Raw genomic sequence first — 14,312 nt, forward strand, 5'->3', positions numbered from 1 at the left:
ACCATCTGCATGGTAATAACTCCATCATAATCTTCCAGCTGTTGAGCCGCCATGCGTACGGCTTGCATCTCGTTGATTCGCATGACAGAGTGAAGTTTCGGACGCATAGCACGCCAGTAATGGCGAACCTCATACGACGTGACAACGCAAGCCGTGCTGTGGCGAATCAAGCGGTCGCACTGACATCGGTTCCGTGCTCTTGATGGCGCTGCTTCGCGCCGCCCTGTTTCTTCTCGTGGTTTTCAGCGCCTTGCTGCCGGGAGGTGGTCTTTGGAGTACGGATCCGGTCTTTGACTCGAACAGTGGCCAAGGATTCCTCTTGCTCCTTCGCAATGTCCTTGTTCGACTTCTTGCGGTTGCGTTGCTCGACCTTTGCCCCCTCCATGTTTGCGAGACGGCGTTCCGAAAGCTGCACAATCTCGCGGTGGAAGTTCTCTTGCATTGTGTAGTAGGCGACCATGGGCGGGTTGCCACCTGGACCCTTGTTATCGATGGCCTTGTTGGCGAAGAGATGGACTTCTTTCAAGGAGTTGTGGATGAAGACGTGGAGCATCTTTGGGTCAGCGGTAGCGATCTGCAAAGCGATGTCCTGAAGTGCGTTCTTGCTCTGGAAGTCGGGTGGAGCTTCGTTAGGCGCTGGCTTCTTCTGAGTGCTCTCGTCAGCACGCTGTTGGTCATCGCCGAAAGTCAGAGGAGCGGCTTCTCGTAGGGGGTCTTGTGAACGACGTCCTTGGCAGAATCGCGTATGCCGTGATCCTCCCAGTGATCTTCCCCGAGGTAGGCGTTGTCCCAGACCTCTTGAAGTGCGCGACCTGTCGGTGTGTCCGAGAAGGCCCGGCGCTTCTCTTGGGATTCCACCACACGTGGGGGTTCGTCCTCGGCCTTGCGCTTTGTGCCCTGGGTATTTGCAGGCTCCGCCTCAGGCTGACCATCTTGCGCGTACCTGGAATAGAATGCTGATTAGTCACTGCACTCAAATATCCTGGCGCTCCGCTGCTTTAGGATTATTGCAAACGTCGATGCATGTGGTGACATACCGTGGTGGCCATGGCTGGACGACCTCACCCTTGAGCTTGCCGTGGAAGTAGCTCTTGCTGACATCGCCCGCGTGTTCTTGCAAGTCCCTCAAGATGGTGAAGACGAGCGCTAGTGCTACACGACACTTCCACACAAGTTGGTTGTGTTCGGAGGATGCTGGTGTACGGCCCGGATATGTCTCAGCCAGATTGAGTACAGCAACAATAATGCGCTTGTTTTGCCTCTCCCGTGGAGTACCTGAAGGCTGCCTATCAGTCAAGTGCACGATAGGGCACGGGTGGTAACATGAATTGAAATAGTGCTTTTAGACTTTCGGCGCGTATTGGCAAAACTTACCCAGAGTCACCGGCACGTTCTTCGCCAATTTGTAACGTGCGGCCTTCTCGGGAAGAGTACGATACGCTTCGACAATTTGTGCACCGTCTTTGCCGGCTGCGGTCTTCCTGAGGAGCTCGTAATTGTCGCGCGAGTCGAAGTCGGAGATCTTAAGCGCGTTCATGGCCGCCAAGGACTTCTTCTGTGTCGACCAGTTGACGGCGGTGTCGCCGTGGAGTTTTCCATCTGGAGTGTGTCACTAGGCATTCCTGAATGTTGAGTTGGGATTGACAGTACCAGAAGCAGTCTTGAGTGGCTCGGATGCAAAAGCCCACCCGAAGGCAGCGCCGACAGACGCCATCAGAACAGACCTCGATGTGCCCGGACACGGATCCGGTGTGCAGGTATGATGTCGGGGCACTGCGAGAATCGCGTGAGGTTGTGGTCTTGTTCGAGATCAAAATCGAAGAGTGGTGCTTTTTCAGAACACGTAAAGGGTTGGTGGGTGGAAAGTCAAGTGGGGTGTCACGAGCGGATGAGAAGCATTCACTGCACACTCGAAATGCCTGCGGGCCAATGGGAAGCTGCGGCACTGCGGCAAGCCCCTCCGGACTGGTGAACAAGCGGACAAACGCGTGTATGAGTCACTACACGTGTTCGGTGACGGCTTTGAGAGGGCCTGTGCTTTTTCCGACATTTAAGACTGGAGCCTCGCTGCATTTCTCTCTTCTTCAATCAACAAGCAGAGCAGCACCACCAGTCAACCCAACACTGCACCTTGGACTGGGTCGGTTTGTGCCGGTTGAGCCCACCGGGGCCCCCGTGTCCCGACCTCATGTATATTCGCAGACTTTCCGTCGGGGTGCCTTCTCGAATTCTTGCGCGGGTTGCGTCGGCTTCTACGGGTTTCCTGGTTACTTCGTGTTTCCAATTGCCAAATGGGCCCTCCGTGGCCCCCGTGTCACGATCCCATGTAGTTGTGCGGATTGGCCGTCTGTGGCGGAAGGAGAGATGCTTGGGCTGCTGGCGGTGCTGACTTGCTCGAGCGCTTACCCTCAACAACAGCCTCTGACCGAGTCCGACACCGCGCTCTACACCATCGGCTGCGACGACCAACGACAGACTGAGGCGCCACATAGCGAAGTGGCGGGCGGCAGGTGGGCTCAGTTTTTAGGTGACAATCCATCCCCATCACAACTTGCGAGTCGTCGAAGTAACGACCCGCCACACTCATCCTAGGCCACCAGTTCTGGGCATATGCGCCTGGCGCTGGAGGCTGCCCACACTCTAGCATGCGATCTTCGCTGCTCAACACCGCGTCCACTGATTCATGACGGACTTCCAGGTAGGACGCCTCCGAGCCAAGGAGAGGTAATGCAGAGCGAGGGTCACACGGCGGTCGACTCTACAGGTAAGGTCCTGTGAAGCAATGATTCTCACAAACCAGCATCTCTGAAATCAATCTCACACCACTCGTCCGAGTCCGAGAGCTGCTCTTCAGTAGATGATAGGAGCTCGTTGATTCCACAAATGTAGCTGGGCGCAGGAGGTGTCTGGTACTTTAGCATATCATCGGCACTTTCGTACATCCATGGCACACAATAGGTCCGCGAAGGTAGCCTTTGGATGTGCGACGGTATTTTGCCGGGTCGGCTGAGGATATCCCACTGGTCTCGTCCTAGTGTATATGGAAAGACTCGTCGAAATCGGTCCAATGTGTATTCTTCCATCGCTATAAGGCAAGTTTGTGCTGGCTCTTGCGGACCAGCTCCTTCGAAGCAGTGTAGCTCCAGCAGTATAACGTAGCCTGCTATGCTCATGCTGAAAGGATGCCAAAATTCTCCATGGGTAAATCTTACTGCTTCGGCAGTGAGCTGCAACGATCCGCTAACTAGTTGAAACCGACCCAGCTGAGGCTGAGCAAACCTCTGTATATTGCCAGACTCGCGAAAATGTTGCGGACTACCGGCGAGAAGTGGACATACATCACGTGTTCCTTGATGCTTCGCTGCTTCAGATTCCGGCTTCGTCCATGCGAATATCGATTCATTGTTGGTTCTTGCCAGGATCTGCTCCGGGAGACGAAGGAAAGCTCCGTTGCCTTCACCATATAGCAGCGGCATATTGACACCAAAAAGTCCCATCAGACAGTACGCCGTATCTTCGATCTTAGAACCCTAAGCTCTCTGTAGGGCAGTGATGGATCCTCGACGTGATATCGTTCGATAGCCTTGATGAACTCGCAAAAGGCTCGTATCTCCTGGACGCCATGGCACAATGCCATGCTGTCAAATCCTGGGTCGTCCTTTCTGCTCACGAAGGCATGCTCCGACGTGGTTGTGTGTCTTTGCCAGCGCACATAGTCTGCGTATGTGATCTCCGCTCCTTCCCAGCGATGCGACAAGATGGCATAAGGTGGTGGACTGTCCCCAAAGTCGTGGATCTCCAGGCTATCAACGTTGATGAGACGCATCCTGACTTGGCTGCCGATGCTGTTTGCCGGGGACTGTAAAATGTTCAAAGCTCGGATGGTCGTGGTAAATGGCGCTGCAAACCTTCGACACAGTGGTCGACGAGCTGTGGACTTCAAGTAAGCCGTCCGTTCAAGAAGCCAAAACCTGGGAAGGCGCAGCAGGGAGCATCACAGCTGCGCCTTGTCGACGCGGGGCGTTTGTGTAACCATCGGAGGCGTTGACACAGACTGGAACATAAGCCTTCACACCATCTCCTTAACCCCATGTCTACTCCCCTCAAGAACCCTCCTAACCTTCCCCAAAACCCTCCTCTTCCTACTCTCCCCCTCGCCCTCCTCACCCGCCTCATCTTCTTCCCCAACCTCCACCAACCCATACTTCCCCACCATCTCCCCATCCTCCAACACCGTCAAATCCTTAAAAAACTGCTTCTCCACCCCCTCCGGCACCTTGAACTTCCCACTCTCCAGCTCCACCGCATCAGGCGCAGTCGGGGCCAACTCCTCTTCAGTAGGCGGTAGCTTCGTCCCGAAGAGATCGTGCTCGGTCATAGATATTGACGACTTGGAGGAGGAATTTGTGAGGGTTGATACGTCTGAGCTGGTGGAGGATCCGGTCTTGCCGGAGGCGATGGAGCCGGTTGTGGAGAGGCGCGAGGAGGAAGGGGAAGCTGAAGCGTCTGAGGAGCGGTCTTTTTCTTTTGTGCGGAGGCCTAGGAGGTCGCAGTAGTAGGACTTGTCTGATGCCGTGGAGAATTTCGAAGAAGTGGTTGGTTTGCCAGATCCGATGGAGCGGATACTGCTTGCAGCGCGTTTGTGACCGCTTTGAGGTGGTGAGTCGGAGAGTGAGATTTCGGCGGCCATTTCGTTTGCTCTGGCTGCGATTGGTTCGTTTAGTGGGCAGTGTTGAATAGGCCAGAGAGCAGAATTTTCAATTTCGAAAGTGGAACTTGGAGCCGGCTGCTGTTAGTTGGAGAAAGAAGATGTCGTTTCTTGTTGTGTGATGTCACTGTGGGCTACGAGGTAGGGTATCCTGGCAATATGATCAGCAATAGTATAGAGCGGCACATGCACGACATGAGTCGATCACGGCCACACTCGCCACATAACGGTATGTGCTGAGCGATGCGGGCGCTATCCGCAGGTTTCACTTGGCGCGTCCAGATCGTGGGTACTGCGATGGCGATCAGATGGGTCCGTAGACGGTTATTAAGTACTTACTGAACCTGAGTTACAATATGCCCTTACTACCTTCACAAGCTTCGTCCTCTTCTCCTTGGTATCGAAGACTTGCGCATGATCCGTGTCTTCGAACCAGATCACTTCTAGACCTTGGCCTTGCCATCGCGACTGCTTCCAGTCGCTGGCCGATAGCGACACATATTCTGGTGGGCCCTTGACCAATGCTGGATCGCCTGATTTACGAGACTGCACTGCTCGCGAAAGATACTTTCCAACGACCTCGGTATCAACGATCAAGTCTCTGCCGGCGACACTGACAGTGACTCGCATGCCTTTACTGACTAGGGGTAAGAGATCCTAAACAGGGTCAGCATCGAGAAAACAGCACGCATCGTATGGTGCCGATGCCCCGAGAATAATACGTACCTCCAACCACAGCACATTATCAGTCCAAAAGAAGTGCCTGCCCAATGTATGTGCAACGCCCGGATCCTGACTAGCAAAGTACCACAACTGCCACTCGTTCGCTGCCTTGGGCTGCCGTACGGTGAAGTTGTAAGCCACGTCAGGTGTATGCAGCAGAAAGGTCACAGGATCGATAAGCAAGACTGAATCAACCCTCGGCTGCAGGAGCTCATTGCGCAAGATATGCGTAGTCAGCACACTGCCATAGCTGTGTGAGACCAACACAAATTTTTCAAATCCATGGAAATCGAGAATCTTGAGCAGTTCTCGGCACATCTCATCCTTTCCCATGATCTGGTGCGTTAGGCGAAAGCTGATCGCCATAATCTCGACTGCGATGACACCGACTTGACCATCGTCGTCGGGTTTGCAATCGTCGACGTGCTCGTTGAGATCCTTGAAGAAGTTGACGTATGGGTATAATCCGATCCCAATTCCGTGAATGAACACCATAGGCAAGCGTGTCTTCGAGGTGTGAGGCCTATGCCAGTAGGTAATGTGCTTCGCTGGCGATCGCTTGGTAGCAGTCAGGGCAATAGGTCGTAGTGGGAACAGTTCAAAGAAGCTGCTGTACGACTGTCGATGGAAATGATACCCGTTGATGCTCAGGCGCACGTAGGCAAGGAAGTCCACGAAGCCGACCATAAAGTACCAGAGCAAGCTCCGATGGGACATATCGATGCGATCAAGTGTCAGGCGTAATGGTCCAGCTCTGCCGTTTCCTAATGCGAATGACTTCCCGAGCAGCTGTTCCAGCTCTGTGAAGCTGTCAGTGACCCGTATATGACAGCATGTAGCCAGAATCCCGCCCACCATAGCGGCCTGTCTTACCTGAAGCATATCCCTCTAATTCGCCATCATTCTTCCCATCCTTCTCAATCCTGCCTTCGAAGAAAGCCCAAGCAAGCCAACTCTTCACTCCATCTCTGCCAATATCCTCAAATAGTGCACCCTTGAACCAATACCGTATGTTGTTCTCCACAGCCTCCGGATCTATGTTTGCGATCACTCGATTGAAGAGCGCCTGCCTTTCGCTTTTGCTGCGCAATTCAGGATGTATCGCTGGCGTTTGCAGGAAATTGTGGAGCCAGATGATCGAGACGCAATACCAAATCGCTTCAGTCCATAGCCAGATCTTGATCGGGAGAGGGACGATAGATAGTGCTGGTATCATCCATTGCAGACAGGCATATACCACACCCAGAGGTCCAATTGATTGCAGGCCGAAGATGCAGACGCGTATGAAGGCATACTCGGCTGGGGAGGAGTTGATCATCGTGGGAGGTACTGAGGTGGTCTCAGGAACGAGTGCGCAGCAACATGAACGCTTTCCATATTCGAAGGCGATCTCATGGTAGTGGACATGATTGCTGCCTTGTGGAGAGGTGAGGTGTCGAACGATAAAGAAGCAGGAACGAGAACGACGGGCAACGCGTGAAAGTTTCATGGAAAGCGCGCCGAGAGCACGCGTCATTGGACGTTGACAGGGGCCGGACAAAGCTCCGTTCGGCACATGGAAACATGTGAAAGACGCAGGAACAAGGCCAGCGTTCTCGTTATCTCGTTGCAGTCATTCCTCGTCACTTCGTCAATCGTGACCTGACGCTCTCACTCTTCCGGTCGCGTCGCCAAAGCCACCATGGAGAACTCCGTGTTCCCCTGTGCCTCGCGCAAGTACTTCCGCACGCCCAACTCGACTGCCCGCTCACTCAGACAATCCTCATGCTCCTCGAGAGCACCTCTCGCGATCGGACCGTTCCATCCGCCCTCCATCTCATACAGCTGCCCGTCCTTGCCTTTGACGAAAGTGATGAAGTGGTAGCCGCATCGCTCCGCAGCGTCTGGGGCCTTCGAATCGCCCTTGACGGCCGAAGCCATGTGAGCCTTTTCGAGCTCCTCCGAGTTGTACAGAACATCTGCGCGCGGGAGAGGCTTCAAGGGTTCAGCCTCGGTCAAGAGCTTTGAGATGAGAGATCCAGGCTGGACGAATTGCTGAGCGCTACCGTTACCGACGGCGTGAATGAGGGAATACAGCCCGCAGGCATTGCCGATGGTTTGCTTGAACCAGATTACTGGCTCGTCGCCGCCTGAGCCATCGTAGGTGAGCTCTTTGGAGCCGGTATCGTGTGTGTCGCGTACGCGGTGCCACACATCGGCAGGCGAGATGAAGATGATCTGGTATGTGCTCAGCAATGTGGTTATATCTGACGTGCTGAAGTGCTTACTGCGTGGCATGGACGTGGCACCATCGCCAGGAGATCTGGCTCGTCGATGCTGTAGATGTCGTAGAAGCCCAGCTCAGGTGAGATTCCAAGTCGATGGATGAGATCAGTGAAGACCTCTGGGCTGTTCTCCAGTGGGATGAGGACTTTCTTGCCATCTTCTCGGATGTGCACGCCGGGTCTCGCAGAGGTGGTCGCCATGTTGGTGGTAGGACTTCTGTTGTCAGTGTGGAGAGGAGACACCACTAACTTTTGTTTTGTTTGCTTGCTGCAACCAAGATGATCTGCACCCATGCACATGCGTAAGGCGTCGGTGCCTGGTAGGAGAGTTGCTGACTAAAGCCTTAGCTCGACCACACTTCCTTCATTCACTCGCACATCTCAACATCCGGCACCGATCATGCCACCGACGCTAGTTCGCAAGACATCAAGACTTCGCTGTGCTCGTATCAGTACGAAGCGGCGTGAACATAAAACCGGCCGAGAGGATCAAACACAAGCGACATTGAAACATGACTCGAGTTGTGATTGCTTGTAGCACATCCCAGACTTTCTCTGGCAGCTGTCATTCGCCACTGTGACAAGTACGCAAGAAATGCGGAGCCTCATGACGAATCCTTTGCGCACGACACGTACTCGTTGGCCGGACTTCAACGACACCACTGGACGAATTGCTTCTTACAGGTAAAGCAGGCTCGAAGAAGTAATTGTATTTCTGTGGCTGCACATGCCCACTGCACTACCTCAATGGCTGCCAGGCAGCCAACGTTCACGGTGTGCAGCAGCGTAAGAGCTCCATGTCAAGGATTCACTCATGCCGTAACAGTTCAGCAGCCTCGACATTCCACGCAACCAGATGGCTTGTTGGCAGGCACTTCCTGACACAACATTCTGACCGGATACAGTAAAAGCCGAACATGTATCAAGAAGTATGGACTCACAGAATGACGCGTTGCACCCAGATGATACCTCCATAGTAGACATGCGGAACCGCACCCGATGGCTCTACACATCATACGTCCCTTCATACTGCAGGACGGTGACCTGAAGGCGACAGGGGGTTACTCTATCACAGAGAGCACAGTAGAGCTCGTGCGCGCCACCAAGTTCTCGGGTCTCTCATTGCACCAGCTGTTGTTCCCATGAGACGAAATGCAGGCATGGAAGTTATGATGCAGAGACTGTCATCGGCCCTCGTAGTTTGTCCGAGTACTCTCATTACGTCCGTAGGAGAGGGCGGTGCAGTGCTATCATGCGACTCTGCTACGATCGATATGACCCAGAACATCTGTAACAAGCACTGCCAAGTCCATCCTTGAACTCGCCCTGCTAACAAGATGAACAGTGGAGATACGCGACAGTACGAGGTTGCATACGACGACGGCGACAGAGGCTCTCTGAGACTCTCGATCTACTATAAAATACCCTCCAGAAGACCAAATACTCTGCCTCCTCAACATACAATAGCTTGAACAGCATCTTTCCCACCGTCTCTACATCGTATCAACCCCGACCATACATCAACATGCGCTCCTTCATCGTCGCCTCCCTAGCCCTCAGCGCCAGCATCGCATCCGCCATGCCTCAGCTCCAGGCTCGCCAACAAGCCTATGACCACCAAGGCAACGCCGCCGTCGATGCACAGCAGAACTACCGTCCTCAGGGCTACTCCGACAACACCTACCCAGGTAACACTCAGGTCGACGCTGACGATAACGTTCGTCCCAATGGCCAGACCTACAGCGGGTATCAATACACTTCCGGCTCTGGCGGCGGAGCTGGCTACGGCTACGATCACAGGGACGACGACATCGATGCTTTCACGTGCCCCGGCCTGCAAGCGGTACCGCAGTGCTGTGAGCTGAATGCTTTGGGGGTTGTGTCGGCTAGCTGCAAGAACCGTAGGTCTTCGCGTCGAGGGTTGTGGACTTGGTGATGGATGCTGATGACATTCGTAGCGACGAACACGCCGCATGACAAGGACTCCTTTAACGAGGATTGTGCTCAGGATGGAAAGACGGCGCAGTGTTGTCTTTTGCCGTTGTTGGTGAGTTGATACCTTTCGATTTTGTGGCTACGGCGAGGAGACATGCTGATCAGTGTTCCATTTTCGCAGGCTGGTGTCAGTGTCGCTTGCAATGACATCTAGGTTCGCTGTAGTTTGGGAATCTCGACAGCTGTGTGGCGACGTTGCCACGTCCACTCGTCACGCTGGTTGAGTTTTGTGCATAAGCGCGGACCTGTAGTATAGATGATTCTGGTTATATGTACTTGTAGTTATGGTTCTTGCAGTGAGCGTTATTTCATATCTCGCTATGATCACTGCTGTTACGTCCGTCGCCAGACTGAGGGAGCGGCTGTGAAACTGGGCGTCCACTGTTGGTTAGTCTTTTACCACGGTCTCCGCGTGCAAGCGTGCTGTAGGGTCGAGTGGTAACAACGACATGTAGCGGTCAAAACTTTGGGTGATGTGCCAGCAAACATGTGAGTGCACGAAAGGTGAAGCGTGAATGTGGAAAGTTGATGTCGGAGTTCCTCGCGGGCCGGGTCCTCCTCGGCATGGTCGATGGAGCTTCGTCAGTGGAAGCTGCCTCCGAGTCGGACACCAAACACCAAACACCAAACACCACCACCCCAACTCAACATCATCGCCCACACCACCTCATCACTTCCACTCCATACACGCCGTCATCAACATCTCCGATACTCTGAATCACCCCCTTGACCACACCACACCACCGCCACCATGTCGACACTCGAGGATCTGGATGACATGGAGCGCGATGGCAAGAAGGAGGAGAACAACGACGGCGACAAGGACAAGAAGCAGGACCAGAACGGCGATGCGGACATGAAGGATGCCGATGGCGAGAAGGAGGAGGATGAGAAGAAGGAAGAGGAAGACCTCATCGACTACGAAATCCTCAACTCCTCCACACGCGACATCGTAGCTCGGCGGCGACTGCTTGAAAACGACACACGAATCATGAAGAGCGAGTTCCAGCGACTATCACACGAGAAGCAGAGTATGGTCGACAAGATCAAGGACAATGTCGAGAAGATCGACAACAACAGACAACTACCATATCTCGTTGGCAACGTGGTCGAGATATTAGATCTGGACGTCGAGAAGGAGGCGGCAGAAGAGGGCGCCAACATCGACCTCGATGCCACTCGCGTCGGCAAGTCCGCCGTCATCAAGACATCCACACGACAAACCATCTTCCTGCCACTCATCGGACTGGTCGACCACGAGAAGCTCAAACCTGGTGATCTCATCGGTGTGAACAAGGACTCCTACCTCATTCTGGATACATTACCCGCCGAGTACGACAGCAGAGTGAAGGCTATGGAAGTCGATGAGAAGCCGACGGAGAAGTACACGGACGTTGGTGGTCTGGACAAGCAGATTGAGGAGTTGGTTGAGGCCGTGGTGTGGCCGATGAAGGAGGCAGAGCGCTTCAAGAAGATTGGCATCAAGGCGCCAAAGGGTATGCATATGAAACGACGTATAGATGAAGACCTGGACTAACACCCTTTGACAGGCGCGCTGATGTACGGCCCTCCCGGTACTGGCAAGACCCTCCTCGCCCGAGCCTGCGCCGCACAAACCGAGGCCACCTTCCTCAAGCTCGCTGGACCACAGCTCGTGCAAATGTTTATTGGAGATGGCGCGAAATTGGTCCGCGACTGCTTCGCTCTTGCGAAAGAGAAGGCTCCTTCGATTATCTTCATCGACGAACTTGACGCCGTGGGCACAAAGCGTTTCGACAGCGACAAGTCTGGAGACCGAGAAGTCCAGCGCACCATGTTGGAGCTTCTCAATCAGCTCGACGGTTTCGCGTCAGACGAGCGTATCAAGGTGCTTGCTGCAACGAATCGTGTCGACGTGCTCGACCCTGCGCTGCTGCGATCTGGTCGTTTGGACAGGAAGATCGAGTTCCCACTGCCAAACGAGGAAGCAAGAGCACAGATTCTGCGGATCCACAGCAGAAAGATGACGGTCGATGAGGGCGTCAACTGGCCCGAGTTGGCACGGAGTACGGACGAGTTCGGCGGTGCACAACTGAAGGCTGTATGCGTGGAGGCAGGCATGATTGCTCTGCGAAGTGGGCAGAGCAAGATCAGTCACGAGCATTATGTTGATGCTATTTCCGAAGTGCAGGCCAAGAAGAAGGTGAGTGGTGCTGTGCACCGATTGTGGACCAGACGCATACTGACAACGATTCACAGGACACTGTCAACTTCTACGCATAAGCGAGGGAATGATACGACTGGATCATGGTACGATAGCATAGCTCGGCGCCTCACGGAGCGCATCCATAGACGACCTGTACACTACCATCAGAATGAGAAGCGCTGCTACAAGTGTGGCAGCTCCACCTTCTGGCACGTCTTGTGCATGTTGCAAGACTACCGCAAGACTCGCGCGCTTCGTCTTGACATCGTATCGAGATGTGTACCATCGACTCGTGGTCGTCGTTTGGCACCGGGCCGCAACTCGAATGATGTGCATACTGACACACGACACCTTTCCCTATAGGTACAGCTGACTCGCTGACAAGCCAGTTGCCAACGATTCCCAGATGTTGTCGCGATCGGAAGAGACGTTTGAGAATTGGGAGTCTCAAACCCCAACTGCATGTCATGGCGCTGCAATCGTCGGAGTCCGAGGTCATACATTCCAAAGAGCATTTTGCGCCTTACGAGGGCACTGTCATCAGTCCCTTGATCGTAGCAAACACACACAGCGTCATGCCTAACATGCCATGGAGGACTAAGAAGCAGCCGAAGCGACAAGATGCAGCTGCGCCGTCTGTGAAGAGGAAGCAAGTCAGCATACGGACCATTCTGCCGGCTTTGCTGGCGCTGTTTGGGTGAGGCGTGATGCCTCTGTGAGCTTGATGTTGATGTCGCTGATTGTGTATAGACCTGTCGTCTCGCCGCCGAAGTGAACGCGGAGAGAGTGGAGTTGGTGATGGGACTGCTTGGTACGTGTTGAAACAGCCAAAAGCTGGCCGCGAGGTTACATCAGCTTACTAGCATGGCTTTAGACATCGCGCACACCGCAGTCCAAAGACTATATATGTCGCCGCCCTGGATGAAAAGCTCTTCACATTTCTCTCACATTGCCTTCGCACTCCCGAGCCACCTTCATCAACGTGCCACCTCTTCATCGAACATAGGAGCGTCAACCACACCACGCAGACAAGTTTGACAAGACACCGCTGCTCAACATGGAGAACATGATGCACAGGTTGGATCTGACACCTGGCACTCCTAAGGACGTCCTCCAGAACTCCACGCCCAAACTTACTACGAAGGCTACTTTCCTTTCCTTGCCAGCAGAACTCCGCAACAAGGTCTACGAGCTGTACTTCGACGGCATCGACGACCGCATCAGAAGCTCCTGGATCCGCAGCGACGACGGCAGCTTCTGCTTCTCCATGCGCGACTTTGAAATCTTCCTAGCGAGCCGACAGGTCAACGCCGAATCCGCATCCTGGTTCTGGCACAAGCACCAGCATTACTTCCGCGGTGCAAAGTTCGTGTGGAGCACGTCTATCCGTTCCATCGCAGCGGCGTGGAACCGGCACAGCCGTGCCTTCGCGGAAGAACCGGAGATCATGTACAACCTCGACGCGGATTCATGGTATGGATACCACGGCCCGCGCCATACAGCAAAGGTGAATGATCTCATGGATCTCCTTGAGAGAAGTCGCGCTTCGTATGATGAGGCTGGGGAGCGGCTTGTTGCTTTCACTGGGAGACATGATGTGGTGGAGAGTATGCGTCTACCAGTTCAGGAGTCCGAGGTAGATTGCGAAGGCGATGACGGGTCTGTAGGGCGTGGATTTGGTCCTTGGTGTCGACAGCTGCGCGTCCAGTGCAATTTGGAGCCTTATAAGGTTCGGTTCTTGGAGTTTTACGCTTCTGATGGGGCAAAGGCATATAAATTTCGACTGCGGTTCTGTCTTAAGAACCAGGCTGTGTGGTTGAGTGGGCCGTTGTCGAGGTTGGATTGGGCGTTGATGGCAGAGGATGCCGTGCAGGGAAGGAGACGGCGGCGATTCATCGGAGGATTGTGATAGCGGTACGGAGAATGTGATGATTTTGATGCTTGGGGGACGTCTTCGTCATCGACTGAGCTTGGTAAAAGGCCTTGTCGGAAGCAGCGTGTCTCGCCCGCAGTAGGCAACATTGCCACGCTGACATCCACTGGGAGCAGTCTTACCGCCATGGTATGGTACGAACTACGGCACATACATTTCACATGGCTCTATAGCAATCAACGGCACGCGACGGGTTCGGTTGGTGGACTTATTATTGTCAGGTGTCTATCTAGCGACGGAGGTGGCACTTTGCCTGCCAGCCAGGTACTTCTTGCACCTGTCGGGCTACTCCGCACCCAAATCAACAGTCCCGACTCGTGTCCATCGCACCATCATCCATGTTACTTCGGCCGACGCGTGTTGAGTAATGCTGTGACTCCACCCCAATGTGCCAAGACTTCTCGTCCAGCCTTCTCTCTTGGTGCTGCTCATGCACGTGCTGGGAGGAAGCCTGCCTGTCGCTTCGGCGAGCGATAGCCACAGATCAAGTATGCACATGTTCGC

General features: G+C 54.1%; 8 protein-coding genes across 8 annotated transcripts; 4 read left to right on the plus strand and 4 right to left on the minus strand.

Moving 5' to 3' along the window:
* Positions 1-687: 687 nt before the first annotated feature.
* On the minus strand, positions 688-1,537 carry CLAFUR5_09911 (uncharacterized protein; the record flags this gene model as incomplete). The annotated part of the gene is made up of 3 exons (XM_047909059.1): positions 688-943; positions 1,038-1,275; positions 1,375-1,537. 3 exons carry the CDS (start codon positions 1,535-1,537, stop codon positions 688-690), a joined length of 657 nt encoding a protein of 218 aa, XP_047763936.1.
* Positions 1,538-3,496: 1,959 nt separating this feature from the next.
* On the minus strand, positions 3,497-4,690 carry CLAFUR5_09912 (uncharacterized protein; the record flags this gene model as incomplete). Its single annotated transcript, XM_047909060.1, has 2 exons — positions 3,497-3,859; positions 4,076-4,690. The coding sequence occupies 2 exons, from the start codon at positions 4,688-4,690 to the stop codon at positions 3,497-3,499; spliced, it is 978 nt and encodes a 325-aa protein (XP_047763935.1).
* A 283-nt stretch (positions 4,691-4,973) lies between these two features.
* CLAFUR5_09913 (uncharacterized protein) lies at positions 4,974-6,749 on the minus strand (the record flags this gene model as incomplete). The annotated part of the gene is made up of 4 exons (XM_047909061.1): positions 4,974-5,000; positions 5,048-5,365; positions 5,435-6,231; positions 6,305-6,749. The coding sequence occupies 4 exons, from the start codon at positions 6,747-6,749 to the stop codon at positions 4,974-4,976; spliced, it is 1,587 nt and encodes a 528-aa protein (XP_047763934.1).
* Positions 6,750-7,081: 332 nt separating this feature from the next.
* Positions 7,082-7,989, minus strand: CLAFUR5_09914 (Ubiquitin carboxyl-terminal hydrolase isozyme L3; the record flags this gene model as incomplete). The annotated part of the gene is made up of 2 exons (XM_047909062.1): positions 7,082-7,648; positions 7,699-7,989. 2 exons carry the CDS (start codon positions 7,987-7,989, stop codon positions 7,082-7,084), a joined length of 858 nt encoding a protein of 285 aa, XP_047763933.1.
* Positions 7,990-9,220: 1,231 nt separating this feature from the next.
* Positions 9,221-9,844, plus strand: CLAFUR5_09915 (uncharacterized protein; the record flags this gene model as incomplete). The annotated part of the gene is made up of 3 exons (XM_047909063.1): positions 9,221-9,596; positions 9,654-9,742; positions 9,812-9,844. The coding sequence occupies 3 exons, from the start codon at positions 9,221-9,223 to the stop codon at positions 9,842-9,844; spliced, it is 498 nt and encodes a 165-aa protein (XP_047763932.1).
* A 597-nt stretch (positions 9,845-10,441) lies between these two features.
* CLAFUR5_09916 (26S proteasome regulatory subunit 6A) lies at positions 10,442-11,952 on the plus strand (the record flags this gene model as incomplete). The annotated part of the gene is made up of 3 exons (XM_047909064.1): positions 10,442-11,186; positions 11,241-11,872; positions 11,929-11,952. The coding sequence occupies 3 exons, from the start codon at positions 10,442-10,444 to the stop codon at positions 11,950-11,952; spliced, it is 1,401 nt and encodes a 466-aa protein (XP_047763931.1).
* A 390-nt stretch (positions 11,953-12,342) lies between these two features.
* Positions 12,343-12,650, plus strand: CLAFUR5_09917 (uncharacterized protein; the record flags this gene model as incomplete). Its single annotated transcript, XM_047909065.1, has 2 exons — positions 12,343-12,572; positions 12,626-12,650. The coding sequence occupies 2 exons, from the start codon at positions 12,343-12,345 to the stop codon at positions 12,648-12,650; spliced, it is 255 nt and encodes an 84-aa protein (XP_047763930.1).
* A 282-nt stretch (positions 12,651-12,932) lies between these two features.
* CLAFUR5_09918 (uncharacterized protein) lies at positions 12,933-13,784 on the plus strand (the record flags this gene model as incomplete). Its single annotated transcript, XM_047909066.1, has 1 exon — positions 12,933-13,784. One exon carries the CDS (start codon positions 12,933-12,935, stop codon positions 13,782-13,784), a length of 852 nt encoding a protein of 283 aa, XP_047763929.1.
* Positions 13,785-14,312: the final 528 nt, after the last annotated feature.

This window comes from Fulvia fulva, chromosome 7 (assembly GCF_020509005.1).
Source record: "Fulvia fulva chromosome 7, complete sequence".
NCBI lineage: Eukaryota > Fungi > Ascomycota > Dothideomycetes > Mycosphaerellales > Mycosphaerellaceae > Fulvia > Fulvia fulva.